The 18,612-nt window shown below is 40.4% G+C and overlaps 1 protein-coding gene across 1 annotated transcript in view; it reads right to left on the bottom strand.

Moving 5' to 3' along the window:
- Nucleotides 1-346: 346 nt before the first annotated feature.
- Nucleotides 347-18,612, bottom strand: part of MGA (MAX dimerization protein MGA) — a 58,596-nt gene continuing 40,330 nt past the window's right edge. Inside the window, exons 19-26 of the mRNA XM_058806306.1 lie at nucleotides 12,709-12,833; nucleotides 11,331-11,382; nucleotides 9,470-9,652; nucleotides 8,649-8,760; nucleotides 7,430-7,663; nucleotides 6,618-6,794; nucleotides 6,043-6,195; nucleotides 347-5,073 (exon numbers count right to left, since the gene is read on the bottom strand). Coding sequence (XP_058662289.1) covers nucleotides 3,773-5,073; nucleotides 6,043-6,195; nucleotides 6,618-6,794; nucleotides 7,430-7,663; nucleotides 8,649-8,760; nucleotides 9,470-9,652; nucleotides 11,331-11,382; nucleotides 12,709-12,833 — 2,337 coding nt within the window. The 3' untranslated portion in view covers nucleotides 347-3,772. The remainder of the gene's footprint in view (nucleotides 5,074-6,042; nucleotides 6,196-6,617; nucleotides 6,795-7,429; nucleotides 7,664-8,648; nucleotides 8,761-9,469; nucleotides 9,653-11,330; nucleotides 11,383-12,708; nucleotides 12,834-18,612) is intronic.

The following is an 18,612-nucleotide window of genomic DNA, read 5'->3' as shown; positions in this document are numbered from 1 at the left end:
GTTAACCCCCTTGGCTTCTTGCTCAGGGTACATCTCACAGAAAAGAAAGTCCCTCTGGTGCATTCTCTGCACTCAGCAAGTCAAGATCCCCTATTAAAAGGGATGACATTTCCACATTTCCTGCATACTGCTAAGACTAAAGGGAGAAATCTCTGAGTTGTCTGATCACTAGAACCAAAACCCAATGTCTGAGCCACCAAGACTTGGGCCTCAGAGCATTCATGTACCACTTGCTCAGGTCCAATGCCACATGTCACCAACAGCCCACCACCACATCATTTCTGCTCCCCCTCTATCCCTGTAACAAACTTTCAGAGCCAGTTTCTAGTTGACCTTGATTGGTTTATTTTAGTTTTACACTTTGTCCCTCACATACAGTTAAGAGTCTTGTACTGTTAGATTTCTACAAAAATATCAATTCTCCAAAAGCAAAAAAGAGGGAAAGATATATTTTAATATATAAAAGGAAAAAAGCTAAATCTGACATTTCATTATATTCTTAAAAACATTCCAGTCTATTTACAGATGTGTAAAAAAACAAAATCTCCAGGTCTCTTGGTCAAGCAAGAGCGTGCGCCTTGCAGGGGTTTCCTTGTTTCTCCTGTTTTCCTGTTTCCAGAATCTTCTCATAAAGTGTTATGTTCTATGATTATTGCCTCAAAAAACAGCATATGTAATTTTTAAAATGTTTGGGAGCTTAAGGGAAGAGCAAAGAGTCAGCATTTAAATTCATAGCAAAATAATGTGCTGCAGACACAAGACAGTGAAACAAGCAAAACCCAAGAGCATTCAAACATGCTTTGTTGGCTGGTAGAACCCATCAAAGATCTTTCTCGGAACCACACCAAATGCCACCACCTTTTACAGCCATACTGGGGGGCTGTTCTTAGTTAATCTTCTAGTAACATTTAGGGATCAAAAGGTTTTGCTGTCATCTTGACATCATTGTATTTTTACTGCAGTAATTTTTTTTTCTGCCCAATGTCAAACAGTAAATTCACATACAGGAATTTTATACTCCCAGATAATAAACAGAACATCCTCAAAAGCACATTATTTTTTTTAGATCATGTGTGATCAGTTATCATGTTATAGCCTCTCTGTCTCACAGAAAACACACAATTCTGTGTGAAAATTAAAACTGGCTATTTAGAACCATAAAAAAAGTGAGGCACAGAAACAAGGCTTAGTGATTAGGAATTTAAAGTAGTCACAGCACAAGTCTTGCTGCTGTTTCTTGCACAGGAGGAATGAAATCTACTGGAAAAAAATTATTACAAGTTAAAACAATAAGCAACTTCAGCCTATTGGAAATACTCAGAACCAGATTCCCAGATAAATAAATTTGAGTCTGATGTAGTGCTAGTAAAATAATTTAGTTACTCCAGATTTCTACTAGTTTAAAATAAGGTTTAAATCCTTAAGAAGAAGAAACATTTGTTTCTACTAGTTTAAAATAAGGTTGAAATCCTTAATGAGAAGCAGCATTTCTTTCTACTAGTTTAAAATAAGGTCAAAATCCTTAATAAGAATCAACATTTGTTTCTACTAGTTTAAAATAAGGTTAAAATCCTTAATGAGAAGCAGCATTTCTTTCTACTAATTCAAAATAAGGTTAATATCCTTAATGAGAAGCAGCATTTCTTTCTACTAATTTAAAATAAGGTTAAAATCATTAATAAGAAGCAACATTTGTCTAATTACTAACTGGGATTGTAAATCCCCTTTCCTAAGGCATTAAGTGACAACTGTAAAACCCTGCAGGACTCTCATAATGACCTAAACTCTCCTCTCCAAATCACTAATACCAGACTTGTATGAAATATTAGAATAGCAAATTTGCAAAAGGCAAAAGAGAGTTGTATGGAACTATTTTAAAACACACTGTTTAGAATGCCCAGATGAAAAATATTTTTTAATGTAGTCTCTGGAGTAACTTTACACACAATGAGCTTGAAGGGCTTCTCTCCTCTGTGACATAATATAAATAATAAAAATGCACAGAAAACACTGGAGATATGTTTATTCCCTGATGGATCTAATCTAGACATGGATCCAGAAGATGCAGCGTACTGGACAGGGCTATGGTTGTACAAACACTGCTCCCTCACTGTGGAAGAACATCAATTGCAACACCTGCACAACCTCTGTGCTGGAAGGATGAAATTCCTGGGTTACTGCATCACCAAAGATGGGCAATTTGGATGGCAGGGGGTAATCCCAGCTGCTGTTGCTGGAACAGTTAAGACATGGAATTACATTCCTAAACAAAAAACAAAATGCACCATCGAAATTCTGTATGATTTTCAATTTTCACGGCAATATTTTTTACCTTTTTCAAACAGTTAAGAAGCCCCCCAAGCGCACCGTAACTTATATTTACAAACTTGATAGGAAAAGATTGTGTATACTCATTAACAAATCATCTCTCCGAGGCTGAAAACTTGATTTGTCAAGAAAACTATGAAAACAGAAATTGTGTACAAAAATATAAATATCTTTACAGTCTGCAGGCCCCTCACAGTTCAACAGATGAACAGTGAAGAGCATCTACAGGTTATTGAGTAAGCAGTGGCAGAGAAGAATAAAAAATACATCTTGTGATTCAATACTGCCCTATTTCCCTGGTAATGAGCATTTTTGTTGACTTTTTTGCTATACACAGCTTGTGCAAATGCAGTGAGAAACCTCTGAGTTCCTTTCCTGAATTTATAAAGAAATGAAAGGTTTGGAAAGCTATACACATATTTTCATATTTACACTCACACATACACCTCGCTCACTTGTGCCAGGCTACAAGACTCCTGAAAGCTTTCTGTGTTTTCACTAAGCAATACTTGGTATGAACATTCCCAGCCACCACACACATCTTGAAGAATGACAGAAGGAATGAAAATAGGACCTGGGAAAACACTCGAACTACTTCAGCAATGTATTTAAAGACGTAGCAATAGGGTGGCCACATTTTCTTTCAATCTGCAATTCTTCCTTATGGATGTCCTAAGCATCAGAGAGAAGAATTTGTGTGGGGGCAGAAGGTGAGAGTGAGGACAGTATTATTAAAGTTAACATACTGTCCTCCTTCTAATTACATTGGGAAATGTGTTTTTCTCTCCCAGCAGTGAGAGTTGTGTTTATTAAAATTTTCTGTGCATAAGCTCTTAAAAAGTCTCTGCTAGAGAACTATCTAGCACCAAAGAAAAAACCTTTTTACTTCAGCCCTCTGCAGTCTCAGATTTCCCTTCTGCCGCTCTAGGTATCAACTTTCAGAGTAACTACAACCTGATTCCTGCATATTTATCATATTCTGCAAATATTAAAAGCAAATATGAACAATGCCGTTTCTGCATAGATAATTTGCCTGGTACAAAACAGATAATCCTTTTTTTTTCCCCAACAAGACAGCTGCCTCCCTACTGGGGAGAGAAAAAAAATCTCCTTCAACAGCCTCAGTTTCTCAGTCCCTCGATAAACTATTCCTGTGAAGAACCCAATTTTGGAAGGATACCATGTGCCCAGCAATGGTTATAGATCATCTCTGTTGTCTTGAGAATGGGAAGGAGAACACCCAGAATACAACAGTGAGGTAAAAGTACATACACATGCCTAAAGTTTCCTAACACTTATTTACAATTTGGGGCCTGCCCCTCAGATGAACACAGTACTGATGCTATACAGAAAACAAGTGTTGCAGACAATGGAGGCTGCTGAACAATGACACTGGACACACTGCTCTAGATCTCTGTTCCAGTCTGATAAAAAACGTCTGCACTTATTTGCCTGCTGAACTTGAAGGCAAGGTCCCAGTAGTATTCAACTTTGCAACCAGAGGTGCTAATGGGGGCATTACTTTGTTATCCTGTCCTTCTTGAAGAGCTGAAGGTAAAGAATTTTTTACCCCACTAGGTGCCAGTTTTGCAACTATAGGTGCCAGTAAGGGCATCACTTTATTACTCTGCCCTTCTGAGTCTACTGGCAGACTTGCCACTTTTAAACCAAGTGGTGCTAGCTTCGGCATGGGCCTCCACGACTTGTCAGCATTACCAGCTTCTGGATTAGTCTTCATCTGCAAAATCGGTGGAGTCACGTTAGTGGCATCTGACAAGGTTGTTATTGTTTTGCCATTCCCACCACTGGTTACAGACAGATTGGAAAGTGGATTCTTCATTTCAGTACCTATCACTATCTTTAAGACATCTGCCTCAGATGAAGGATCCCCAGAGTTCTTGTCCCCATCACTAAGGTCATCATCTTCCAGGTGCAGCAGAAGGGGGCTTAAAGAGCCACCACCTCCTGGAACTTCAGAAAGGTCCTTAAAACTGCCTCCCAAATGGCCAAACTGGAAGGAAGACCCATCTGCAGCGGAGAGATCACTGGCTGCTCCCCGACAAGCCTCTGCATCTTTATGAGAGAAATCTGAGCTGAGGGCACCAGGCAGCTCAGACATGGTTGAGGCATCATCGTTCAGCTGCTGGTTGAGGAAGGCGATTTCATTGAGCAGCGAAGTGAGGGTTTCATCGGTGTCATCACCCTCCTCAATGCTGCTCAGTATCTCACTTGTATCCAGGTCTGCTTCCTCCATTGCCGACGCTACTTTCCTCAATTCCATTTCTATCCTGGAATCTTTGATCTGCAGCTTGCGGAATGACAATTCTTTGGATTTTAATCTTTCCCCTCCAGAATCGCCATCTTTCCTCCTAGTTTGGCTTCCTACAAACTCACCAATGCAGAGCTTTTTGCTGAAGGACTCTGGAGATTCCTTTGTACATGATATGTTCCAGAGTTGTGGAAGGACATCTTTATTTTCAAAGAAAACTTTCTTTGGACCTGTGGTGTTTCCTCCATCTGCACCACTGTCTCCCAGACATGGTTTGGCTTTTTCTTCTGAAAGGACGTTGTCACTATTCATAGTTTCAAGGGGTGCTACAGCCAAGGATTGCTCAGAAGCTGGAGTACCTGCAGCTGCTGTTGCATCAGAATTTTTATTTCGGTTCAGGTTTAGATTCATGCCTGCTTCAGCAGCCAGTGATGTTACATTAACTATCTTTGGCATCATGAATGAATCTTCACTTTCTGCAAAACCACACAAAGCACCATCCATTAGGGTATGTGTTAACTGCAAGTAATTCTAAGTAAGTATAATTAGCTCACTTCCAGGGTTTTCTAAAGTAAACTGCAATTTAGACTGCTTACACAGCTCTGGTCAACTGAAGGTTTAACACACCAATAGCTTAATTTTCAACTTGTAGAACAAGAGCAAGCTCCAGTGCAACCACCTGCAATGCTTACAGTTCAGATGGTGATGCACAAGGCAAACATAATGAGAATTTTCCCTCTTACTGTTTTTTTATGCTTTGTTTTTATGATCACATCTTGCACTACTGTTTTTGTGCACTACAGAGACATTTCAGGGACTAAATGATTACCTATTTTCTGCCTCCTAGCCATTCCCTGTTAATAGCACTAAAATTTTTCCCAGTTCTACACCTGAAGTGAACTTTCCTTTTTCATTATGACCAAACAATTACAAGGAAGCAGAAAGTGAGTGGCTTGCTTTCAGCACAACAGATGGCAAGCAGAGCCCTGCTGGCAGGAACCACCCCACACCTAGATCCAATGGACAGCACGAGGTCCTGAGAAACAGCCCTCCCATGGGCAGCAGAGCTGGCACAGTGTGGGAAGGGGTTGTGCCACAGTCAGAGTCCGGATGTTACAGGCAAAGATTTTCAGTAGCCCCACCACCACTCTGAACTGAAGCTTCCCCAGGAGGATGAATTATACCACAGACACATTCCAGGATCTACTCTTCCTGACTTTCCTGAGGGCAAGCAGGCTCAGTGAGATGATGGAAAGTTAAAAAGCTCTAATCCATAATCTCCTAGAGGCCCCTCTAAACTGTTCAAAACATTTAATCATGATTTTCTTTGAATAACATTAACACCTACGATTACTCCCTAGTGAGAAAACAATTTACCTTCAGCTTTGCAAGGATAATGTTCCCTACATGCAAGCACAAAGATCCATGAAAAACAAAGAGTTTACCTGAATGGGGTTCTGTAGCTGATACCACTGTTGAGGTTGCTGGATCCTCAGCAACAGCTGACAGTGTAATAGGAATGGTAGAATTAGTAAGGATTCCTTTTACTTGGACAGGAACTGTTGATCCTGGCAGCTGAATCATCACAGAAGTAACACCTTATACAAGAAAAGGGAAACAGGGGATGAAGTGGAAACAAAAGCCTTTCAGATACTCAGATACAGTACTTTCAGATATTTCAGACACTCCTGGCTAAAAGGAGCAGTGCACTTCAAGGCAAGACTTCAATAACATCTTAAAGCAGTAAAAACAGAAATGCAGACTGGTTGTGTGATTAGGAATTCTCCTGTATGTTTCCCTAATTTCTGAATAGCAAAATTTTAACACATTTTACTAACCTGTTGATAAAGTGACAGTTTGAATTAGTGACATCTGATCTCTCTTACCAGAGTCAAGTTCTACCTCAGCCAAGTTGTAAAAAAAATCCAAATTATTAAAGCAAAATTTCATCACTTCATAAACTGCTCAGCACATCTACGAACAGTATTATATTGATTAACATCATCCCACATGATCCTACCTGGCTGTGTGGCCATGGTAGTACCACCCCCTCGAGGCTTTAATTCAGCCTGCAGCAGTGTGGAAGGAACAGCTGCCACCTGCCCTGGGACCAGGGGGCTCTTCAGCGTAAGCACCTGCCCCTGTGGAGTCATCACTACACTTGCAGCCGTGAGTGTGAGAGAGGCTGAGGAGTCCTCTGCAAGAAAAGAATTATGTAAAACACTCATTTATTCTGGCACAGCACCCTGCGAGCCAGCATTAGGTACAGCTCTGGAAGGAACTATTCTTTTGTTCCTTCCTACGTTTATGATGTGAAGGTCTCCACAAATGTTGAACACTTCTCTACAAAAAAACTCTCCAGTGCCTGACATTCAACTCTGCCATTGAATTTAAGAGCAAATTTCCATCCTTGTTGAGAGCTAGCATTTTGAGGAGGGAGGTTTTGAAGAGTCTGTTCTAGCAACCCCTGCATTCTAGGGGCTGAACTTTAGGTTTTGAGTCAGAAAAAGAACCACCTTTAACTCTTAGAAATTACTGCCAGATTGCAGTGAAACTCCCTGAGATTAAAGGACAGCTCAGTAAGAATTTACTTCCCATCATTCTGAGGCTCTGAAGTCATGTCCACCTGAAGACCTCAGTTGTACTGGTCTCGTCCTTTCTGAAAGCAAGTGGTTTTTTCACCTATCATATGGACATTTCCCAGTCCTATGCACAATTCTGTTTCAGCAGTGAGGCTGCCTGCACAAGCCAGCTGGCATTTTGCCTTCCCACAGAGTGCAGCTTCAATGGCTGCTTCCCCTTGATGCAGGACATGCACCCCTTGTAGCCCACCTGTGGCCCGGACTCCTCTCCTGGCAAGTATCAATGGCTTGCCCCTTCTGTTTGTCATCGCTATCGGGGTTGGCTCTCTGGGGGCAGCAGAGGATCCTTCTTGCTGGGTGCTAGCAGTGGAGGGTGCAGCTGATTTCTGTGGCTCAGGTTCTTTCTTCTTTTTTTGTGCTTCTGTTGCTTTTTGTTTAGCATAAATATATTCCAGCTTCTTCAGGACAACCTCTTCTGTCTTTCCTACAGAAAAATTACCAGAGAGTCAGCCTACTTTCAAATTCTCTTCCCAAAACAAAAATGCTGAAGGTAGAACTAATAATGTGTTAAGCTGACATAATTCAATTTTACTCAAATGACATTTGAATGTAAACTCACATACAGTTTTACCATTGCCATGAAAATTCTAATGTTGGACAAACACACAGATTTCATAAATAATTTGTTTTCTGCATATACGCACAGTTTTACATGATCCAAGTTCAAGTTAAGCTAAAACTAGCTTGTTTTCTGCTTAGTGTTTATATTCTAACATCATGGTATATCATTAATTTGGTCTATATTTGTAAATGTAAATACAAAAGATTTAAGTATATTTCATTTCTACTTTATAGGTATTCCACTGTTTATAGTCCCAGACTGCAAGATTAGAATAATATTTTGTTTATTCACACATTTTGATACTGGTTGAAAATGTGTCACAGCTTTCCTATCCTTCCAAATGAGACAGAATATACAAGATATAATGTCTGGATAAGCAGCAGCTTAGAATCTACTTCAGTTTTGTTCTGTGTATAGAGCTGACACATTCTAGCCTGTAGGAGCACTGGTTCTTGGGAAAGCAGGACAAGGAGTCATTTGCAAAGCTCTGCAAGGAGTTGGACGTTTCAGTACTGACCAGAGACAGCTGTGTGTGACTGTGAAGGGCTGAGCAGAAAAGGCATTTCAGGAAGTGACCAGTGACAGAATGAAGTGACACTATCACCATCACCCCACCCTTCCAAAGGAATCCAAGCCTGTGGCTCCCAGCACAGAGAGCATTCACACTTCCTTTAGGCATGAAGGAAAACAAAAGCCATTTCTATCAGTACAACTTTGTTTGGCATCACATCTGAATTTTATGTGAACCAATGACACACCTGGATGCACTGATTACTCCACACATTCTCACTCCTAAAAGCCTTGTCTTTCATTATTACAGCTAGTTTGCATCCAAAACCAGTCTCACCTGAGAGCGTGGATACTTTTCGAATCAGACCATCCCGTTTGCGTGTCAGTAACGTCTTCTGTCCAATAAACTTATCTGCCTGATCTGTCAGTCCTTGGATTTCCTCAAAGGCCTAAAATAGTATCAGGGAACTGATTTATAAACCTGTGACACACGAAATAATAGTTTTCCTTCCCAGAAACCTTTACAAAATTTATTTTCAAACTTCTGTAATCCTGAGAAAATAGGATTGAGAGAAAGCATGTGAAGTACCATGAATGCCAGCTTTCCCTAAATGCTGGTTGAAGAGTGATAATCATCTTGTTTGTCCTTCCTCCAAAGGTCAGCAGTTTTTAAGAAAGACCCCAAACTTTTATCTTCCAGTTTCTAGGTACAGTTGATAAACACAATTCCATATCTACCATTCATGTTTCGTTTCCTGTCATTTACATCTTTACAATTAAGCTTCTAATGTCTGTAAACTGCCTAATGGAACACTATCTTCTCAAGCATTAAAAAAGTAATGGATTTAATGGATTAAGATATTTCCTTATGTTCACAGTAAACCACTAAAGAATTATGACATAACGTTCCACGATTCACAAAGAATACAAGGGGAGGGCAAATCCAAAATTATATGTTCATGTGATCAAGACTATGCTTTTAGGAGTATAGATTCTCAGATTCTTTCAGGTATTGTTTTGTTCTAGAGTGTCCTGCAGGGACGACAGAATTCCCCTCTACACTGGTACTCACCTGAAGAGTATAATTACTCTGAAGAGTATAATTACTCTGTCCAGAACAAATGATTCTCCTCCTCACTAAAGCTCCAAAATACCTACCTGCTTGAGAATGTAGCATTTGGAGACTTTGGGAAGGTTCAGCAGCCCCAAAACTTTCTTCAACTTGTCAAAGAGACCTCTCATTTCATTACGTCGCCGACGCTCATTTGCTGTGTGTGTCTGGCGGTAATGAGCAAAGGCTTCAGCCTGGGACTTCAGCTTTCTTTTCCAAGTCTGATGCTTCTGCAGGAGGAGCAACCAGATCGACCAGTTTAAGCAAAGAAGGCAATGTAATGGCAGACAATGTTCAAATGCATGTGAGATTTACAGCACTTCTACAGAGACCTGAAGATTCCACGTCATGCTATCCTGCTACTATGTCTTCCTGAAAGTTCAGAATCAGAAGGACACACAGTAAGAAATCAAATGCTGACCAAAGAAGTGACCAACATAATCACATCAACCCTAATGGAAAAGAGCATGAGTCCCTCCAGTTCATAAGCTTTTCTTTTTTGCAACACAAGGCTACTTAGATAAAATCACAGCATTACAACAAAATCACATATGTTTGAGCCAAGTATTTTTTGTTTGCTTGTCAAGAAAGTCTACTAATGCATTCAATAATTACATGAAATACAAGAGACTTGAATCTTTCCCTGGAGTTAAACTAGTTTGGTTTCCATTTTCTTTCATAGGTTCATTATGGGTTGGTGTCAAAGACACATTTTAAGTCAGAATGTGAAAGATGGCATTGACATTTATCACCCCAGGCATCCACCAACAAAGAGAATGTGGCCAAGTGCCTCTGGTTTTGAATTTGCTTAAGTTTCTAAAACAACTGCCAGACAATAAGCAAAATTACTGATCTCCACAGACTGAGAAGTTTGTTACGTCATCATTACTCTTTCAGGTTTTGTACAGCTATGTACAATAGCTATGCTATGTATTTAATGGGGAAGTAATTAACACCGTCTTTTAGATAATTTTAGGTCTGCTTCAAACGCCAGAGTATCAGTGGAAAGATTCCTCAGATTCAGTGATACTATTTCTGAGCCTGCTGGACTAGAAGGAATCTGAAGATTTGTCTCCTGAAATCTGGCTCTTGAGAGCCATTTTGCTCTCACAGGCAGACTTGAGCACAGTACAGCTGCAACTGCTCGTGTGTTGGCCATGGGTTCCTGTCAAGGGAGGGCCTTACAACATAAATTCAAGGGCAGAGAGGAGGACACATGGAAAAGGTAAGGCAGACAGAGCATCCTGGACCTCATCCAGGGGTCTCAGGCAAAGGCATACGTCCCATCCTGCTCTAATAGCTAAGACATACACCAGGTTCCCACCACACCCAAAGCCCCACCCCACCACAGAAGGAAGCCCTAGAGCTGACGTCAAGTATATCACAGACAGTTATGGACAGAGAAACTGGCTTCAGAGCCACCCAAAAAAAAAGCTCAAGATTCTGAAGGACTGCAGTGAGTTTAGGTTTGAAAGGATTCTGTGACATCTTAACTTGCCTAAACATATATTCAAACTTCTAGTTTTAGAAATCATCTAGTGCTGTGCCTATATAATTCTACATACTGTCTTCTTCAACACATGACAATTTTGCTCATTTATTATTTTAAGTGTGCTGTAAAAATTATTCATGCCAAGGATACAAAACCTAAGCAAACACAGTCATAAATAAAAGGCAGATCTTCCTCCCATTGCCAAAGTTGAATCTGAAACCCACTGCCAGCACCAGCCCTTTTGCCTTAAGGATATCTGGACTGAGCAAATCCCTCCCCAGCACATTTGGTTTCTTGCATTTAATCACAAGTATCTGCAAGACAGATTCATCATATTAAGAGCTGCATGTGAGATGAAAATTTATCTTTAAAATGGAGGTGTGATACTAAAAGGAAAGAGGAGAGCAAACATATACCTTTGAATGTTTTTCTGATAATGTTTCATCCGAAGAATTAGGAGGATGGTATCTGGAAGAAAGGTAAAAAGTTTTTCCCAATGCTACTCATCTCATACACTCTATCCTCATTAACTACATTCCAACAGTCTAGAATTGCTCATTTTTATGCCTTGAAATTAACTTTTCTTGTGTAACTGCATAAAAGCAGGATACTGTTGAGTTTTCTCAAGAACGTGAACTCTTATCTCCAACATCATCATCCTGGAAATAACTGAGCTGTTCTGAAAGCTGTGAAATTATCTCAGAGTGCAAAAGACGAACTATTTCACTATATGCCAAAAGGAATAAATTCAGCTTGCGACTGTTAGCTGCATAAAGTATCTTTTTAAATTATGTTTTGGTTCTGTTTTTAATAAACACAGATGTAATATAGATGGCAGAGCAATCCCTCCCCCACCAAGAACCACCAATCAAAATCCTCAAATTTATTACTATCCTAATATATAATAACAGCAGCTTCCTCTTATCTCAGGAGCTGCAACAGAACAAAGAAAACACATTTGAAAATTATTTCTATGAAACATGACATCTGTTTTTCTCGCTTACTGAAAAACCTTCAAAATTTAAAGCAAAGTCACCACTTAAGGATAAAAGTTGAGCTGTTATCCTTAAAGGGGAAGAAAAAAGAGGTAACTATCTGGTACCAAACAGCACCAAACAGTTTTTTCAAAGTTTCAAAAAATAAACCTTCAAACAAAAAGACCGATAGATGCCACGTTCTCTTTTTGTTTGATGCATCTGAGAAACCGCTACGACTATCATTACATTCCTCAAGTAAGCAATGTTTTTATTTTGCCGTTGTCATTATAAGTGCAAGGGCAGTAACAGTAACAAAATTAAACCAACCAAAAAAATTAAGCCAAGCTATCCAACCATGGCCAACTATATGTCAATAAGAAAATGCTTTCTTTGCTGGGGCAATGGTCCTAAAGACAACCCTTTCATTTACAGCATCAAGGATTAACCTAATGACTGTTCCTGCCCAGAAGTCCACCAGCAAGAATAAACAAAGCTTACCAAATCACATGTAACACAAAAAAAACCCTGCTAATTTTCAGTTTGCAGGAAAGGAGGCTATTCACTCAATAATTTTACATTGCAAGATGCATCCCCATAAATGAATTAATTAAAGGGGAGATAGAAAAAGTCTAAGACACCTTGACACTACCCTTAGTGCTGCCAGTACCATCCTCACAGACACTGGGAAGCACCAGCGCCGAGGAAGGCATGCCAGAAGCCTTGCCTTATCTTGTCACCACATTACACCTGTTGTTTAAGGGAATCACTCGATGGCAGCCAGCAGCAGGATACACAGGTGCTCTCCAGGGGTGCTTACTTCTGGTCGGAGGGTTCGACATGAGCAGCTGTGGCCTTCAGACGGGCAATGTTAATCTTCTCTGAAAGCTCCTCCACGGTCTCAATGTCCACCTGCTCGTCATCCTCTCTGTATTCACACGCATCCTGGAACAGGTTTTGTTTCGGTTTTTTAAAACGAGTATCTACTCAGCAATAGAGCTCAGGCCAAAACAGTTTCACTTCAGTCTCAAATGAGATTACATTGTAACATTTAGAACCATCAAAGAATCAACATCTCCAGCTACTGGCCAGTAAACGGTGCTAAGCAGGGGATTACTTCAACTGTCACCTCCAGGAATTCCTCCCACTAGCAACTCTGTAAAATGCATTTTGGTAAGGGCAGAACCCATCTTTGTCCTTAATGTTCTTATTATGGCTGGGACAAAAGCTTTCACAAGGCAGAATTTTCCTGCCTCCATTTTCCTCCTGCCCTTACAACCTAATACCATAGACTCTTGCTAATTGACTTTTTTACAGAATTTGAAACAGTTACCACCTTAGTAATGGTCTCTCATACCTAAGACAGCAAAAGTCATGATGTCATACAGTCAGGCTTCTTTGGATCACACAGTAAACTGTTTACATGATGATGAGTAAGATTTTGGCTCTTTCCAAAATGCTGTTAAAATGATGCCCAATAATTTTACATATTTCTTATATTCTGAAGAGTATGTTTTCTCCATGCTTGCCTGAGCAAGAAAACTTGCTATTTTGTGAAGAGAGAGCTAAGGAACAACTGCAGTTCTGTAGCAACAAAGAGTTAAATCTCAATCCTGTGGCCATCTGTAAATCCAGGTGATACCCCTCTCCCAAGAAAACATGCCTATTCAACCAATTGTTTTGTATTACAGTTTTTAGTGAAGCTTTTTACATTACAATCTTTGGTCTGATTACAATGAAGAACTCGTTCTCCTTTAGCAAGAAAATGTGATAACACTTCCATTCTCTATTTCACCCAGTTCCCTGAATTACCCTGACTAAACAAAAACAATTCAAACAAATATACTATTTAAATCACAGAACTACTGAACAGATACTGCCATTATGTTGAAAATACTCCATGTACAAGAAGTAGTGCCAACATTGATCTATTTCTTTATATAAAGAGCACTTCACATTCTTGCTTGCTCTCTTGGATCATTCATAAATCCACCTTGATGCTGAAAGCCTCCTGATACTTTCTCTAAGCTTTTCCACTTCATACAGTACCATTTCTGTGACTCTTAAGTGCAAGAGATGCATACCGGTTTTGTTCAGTGGGCAGGACTACTCTGTCTTAACTACATTTGGACATCATTATATTGCAGGAAACATGGTCTGGCAGGGTGGTTCAAAAAAGATGCTATAATCCAGAGAGAAATAGGAAAAGCACCCAGGAAATTAGCTTACCACAGAAACACTGCTGTCATAAAGCTTTCCAGTGCTGGTAAGTTATACTGGGCTAATCAAAGGATTGAGAGCCATTTTCCAGGCTAGAGATGCTCTAAAATTGCAACAGTTTGTATAGTATCATATTAAATAATGGTATTTAAAACCCAATATGTGGTATCTTTATCATGAAAGATGGACAAGATAAAACAGAAGTTAAAAACTCCGTTGCCCACCAAGAACTTAATATCTTAAAAGTTTACACATTTTGAATGTGGACATATGAAAAACAGAAGTAATTAATTTTTTTGTTCTTACATCTAGCAACAAAGGGGAAAATACTTCTGGTTAGTAGATCTTTCCTCTCTACCCCTGAATTCCTAGTAACAAGAAAATACCACAATCATGAAGATCACCAGAAGTAAGTCGTTCTGACATTAAGAACAGCTATTCCTATAGAAGTACTGCCAACTTGCCATAGGCTGAATCTTATCCATAGCCCAGCATGATTCCCGAAGATGCTTGTGGAAGCCCTACCTTTCAAGCATCACTCAATCCATACTACTTTCCAAACTACTTCCTGTAATCACATAAATTCTAAATGCCTTTGAGTAAGGGTGAAATACCTTATAGAATGAAGACACCAGAGGAGCAATACCATTCTACAACAGAGTTCTGAAGTTGTTATGGAAATTACAGCTTTTTTCCCTCTCTTCATTTCAATGCATGTTTCTAAGCCCTCTCCTCTGATTTTTGTCTATTCCAGGCAGCCTAAACCCCTACTGCTAATACCTAAAGAGCAAATTACTGATGGTAGAGGATCCTCAACAACAGTGCTGAGGGAAGAGGTTACAAGACAGTGGATGTCATTACACATTACCCAAGTAAATGTGTAATTTCTAAAGCTGCCTTCTGTGCTACAATGTCTGCAGGTTTCACACATGCTCTGAACTAAAAGCTGACAATATGCAAGAGATTGTTAGAATTCATATTGTCCACAAAATGTAACACTTGCACTTTGTAGGAAGCTTACCATTTTATAATAATTGATAACAGTCCTTATAATTTCAGTGTTTGGCTCAGAAAAAGAATGACTGAAAAACACTTTTAAACAACACTTACAATGCAGTACCATGCCAGACATAGAAGTTGTTTTTAGAGTAGTGAGCTGAACCATGGGACTCCTATCTGTAGCATTACAGTACCAGAACAAACCCTGGCATGCTCTTGGCTTATGCCAACAAGGACTTGTGAACAATCAGGAGCCCAGGCCAAGCAGCCCTTCTCAGCAGGAGCTCTGTGTGCAATCATCCTGCCTTGCAGATCAAGAGTTTAACATCACCTCAAACCATCGCACTTGCATCTGTCCAGATAGCAGGTCCCGATACTCATTAGTCTGCTTCTACAGATATTCCCAGAAAGCTTTATTCATATCACTAAACCCACAATGATTAACCATCCTAAGCTTGTCTTGATGCAACTCAGAGTAGGAAACGCAAAAGGGAAAAGATACCATCTCAGGAACCTTCTTTCTGTTGACCAGAGACTAGAACAGTCTCTATGTCAAGGACACAAAGTCAGCACAAGGTAAGAAGGTACTCTGAAGGGCATTGATGTGCAAAACTAAGAACAATTAACCAGTGTGAGAAAATGTGCTAAAGAATAAACACTAATAGCTACTACAGGTAGGCAGCAACCTTCCTGACTCTCACTGGAGTTCTCTAAGATTTAAGTGGCCATTTGCTGAGCAACCGAAACCAGTCCACATTCCAAACTAATAGAAGAAGAGCTGTCTTAAGTATTTCCACTAAACAAAACTGTTAGTGGACATGCACGTACTCTTTGCTTCTGTTTCCACTAGTTTAATGAAGCAGATAAACATCCTCTACCTTACATCATCTGACTTCATCCAGTCCGACAAACAATACCAGTGCAGCCTATCTTGTAAGCACTATGATGAGAGAAGAGTACATCCCAGTGAAAAATAAGAAGTTTAATTCCAAAACTGATTTCTCCACTAGGCACTGACGTGCTAGCTCAACTAGCCAGCAACAGCAATTAACAAATCAAATTCCAGGCAGGTTTTTACAGTCCCCTGAGATCTCATTCCTCAGCTTTACTGCTCTAGAACCAAAGTTAGCTTATTGTATTTGTGTGAGCTTGCAGTGAAGACATACCTTTACATGGCTTTCCAAGCCATATCCGCCAAAACCTGAGCGGTAAGTTTCATCCAAAACAAATATTTCTTATAATCTCTAATATTACTCATTTGCTTAATCATCCTTTTGCAGGATGAAAGAAAACAGTTTTCAAACACCAACCTTGATAGAAGACTACTCTGTGACCTAGACACTATTGTTGGTTCACCAACAAAATTCCTAGGACTACCATGTCAGAGAAGTTTATCTGGCATCAGGAATGAATTAACAGTGGTTCTCAAAACTTAATGATAACTCTGCTCAAGTTATTAAAGGATACAGGACGTATGAAACTGCCACCACCCAACTGAAGACAAGGCACCAACAATTCAGTTTTCCACTTAAAAGGAACTTCCAAAAATAACATCTGTATTTCACTTTCATACAGTTGAGATGCTATTGTTTTGTCTGAGAACAGCAAGCTAGAATATGAACTGATTAGTCAATTTTTCTGGAAGTTGAAGAGATTCTCTAAAAGCCAGAGTTGTTCACTTGGCTATCATGGAATAATAGAATATCCTGAGTTAGAAGAGACCCACAAGGATCATTGAAATCCATGTCTTGGCCCTGCACAGCACCATCCCCAAGAATCACACCATGTGCCTGAGAGCATTATCCAAACTTTTCTTGAACTCTGTCAGGCTGGTGCTGTGACCTCTTCCCTGGGGTGCCTGTTCAAGTGCCCACTCACCCTCTGGGTGAAAAACCCTTTCCTAATATGCAACCTAAACCTCCCCTGACCCAACTTCATCTCATTCCCATGGGTTCTGTCACTGGTTACCACAGAGGAGACATCAGTGCCTCCCCCCTCCTATTCCCCTCATGAGGAAGTTGCAGACTGCAATGAGGTCTCCCCTCGGTCTCCTCCAGGCTGAACAGACCAAATTATCTCAGCTACTCATTACAGAGCTGCTCCTCACTCCTATAAGGCCTTTTGCCACCCTCACAGCCCTCCTTTGGATGCTTTCCAATGTCTTTTATACACAGTGGCACTCTAAGCTGCACACAGGGCTCGAGGTAAGGCCACCCCAGTGCAGAGCAGAGTGGGACAATCCCCTCCCTTGCCTGGCTGGCCATGCTGTGCCTGATGCTCTCCAGGACAAGCTTGACCTTCCTGGCTGCCAGGGCACTGCAGACTCACATCCAGTTTGCCACAGCCCAGGACCCCTGGGTTCCTTTCCACAGCACTGCTCTCCAGCCTCTCCTTCTCCAGGCTGTTTGTACACCCAGGGTTGCCCCATCTCACGTGCACCTGCCCTTGTTAAACTTCACATGGTTGGTCTCTCTGCAGGGCCTCTCCACCTTTGAGAGTCAACAGCTCCTCCCAGTTTGCGTCTCTAGCAAACTTACAAAGCATCCCTTCCAGTCGTGCCTGCACATGATTTATGAAGATGCTGAGGAGCACAGGCCTGAGGATGGAGCCCTGGGGAACCACACTAGTGATCAGTCACCAGTCTGATGTCACCCCATTCACTAACACCCTTCACACCTGACCCATGATCCAGCTGCTCACTCATCACTTGACGGGTTTATCCTGACAAGTGCTGGACATTTTGTCTAGAAGGATACTGTGAGATAAAGGATCAAACGCTTTACTGAAATCCAAGATGACTGAATCAAGTGGCTTCCAACCAGTCAGCTGGGGGGTAACCTCAGGGACCTTCCTAACTTGTTCCTCAAGCAGCCTGAAGTCTGCTCTCCTCATATCCAGGGTTGAAGTCTTGCTGGCACTTTTCCTCCTGTCACCAGAGATATGAACTGGATTTTTTTCATGGCTGCTGTGGCCAAGACGCAGACAACTGCCATTTCACTCTGTGTTACCAAGCAGCAGTTCAAGGAGGGCACCTTTCCTAGCTGGCTCCTGTAGTACCTGTACCAAGAAGTTATTGCCCAGGTGCTCTAGGAATCCTCTAGACCAGTTTGTACCAAAGAACTCTAGTCTGATTTTCAACTGCAAGAGGATTACATTAACACAAAAGGACTAAAAGAATTCTATCCTGAAGACACAACCATTATCTCTCCTTTTTTTAATTTGTCTGTTTTTCAACTTCTCCAGTTTAATTCTTCTCTTTTCACTTGTATCTCATTCCAAGAAACAGATATCTTAGTTCATATGTCCACTCGACTAATTCATAAAACAACAGCTTCATAATTTTAAGTAACAAAGCACTGTTTCTCAAGTCATGTAGTGATATGTAAGAAGCAAAGGAATTACACATTGGATTACTTTATTTTAAATTTTGGGTTATATTTGATGGGAATTTTATGAGCGTTAAAATCTAAATGTATCTTAACTACACTAACCACAACGTTTTACC

The sequence above is a fragment of the Ammospiza caudacuta genome, chromosome 6 (genome assembly GCF_027887145.1).
Source record: "Ammospiza caudacuta isolate bAmmCau1 chromosome 6, bAmmCau1.pri, whole genome shotgun sequence".
NCBI classification, from domain to species: domain Eukaryota; kingdom Metazoa; phylum Chordata; class Aves; order Passeriformes; family Passerellidae; genus Ammospiza; species Ammospiza caudacuta.
This window is presented reverse-complemented; position numbering and strand designations above follow the sequence as displayed.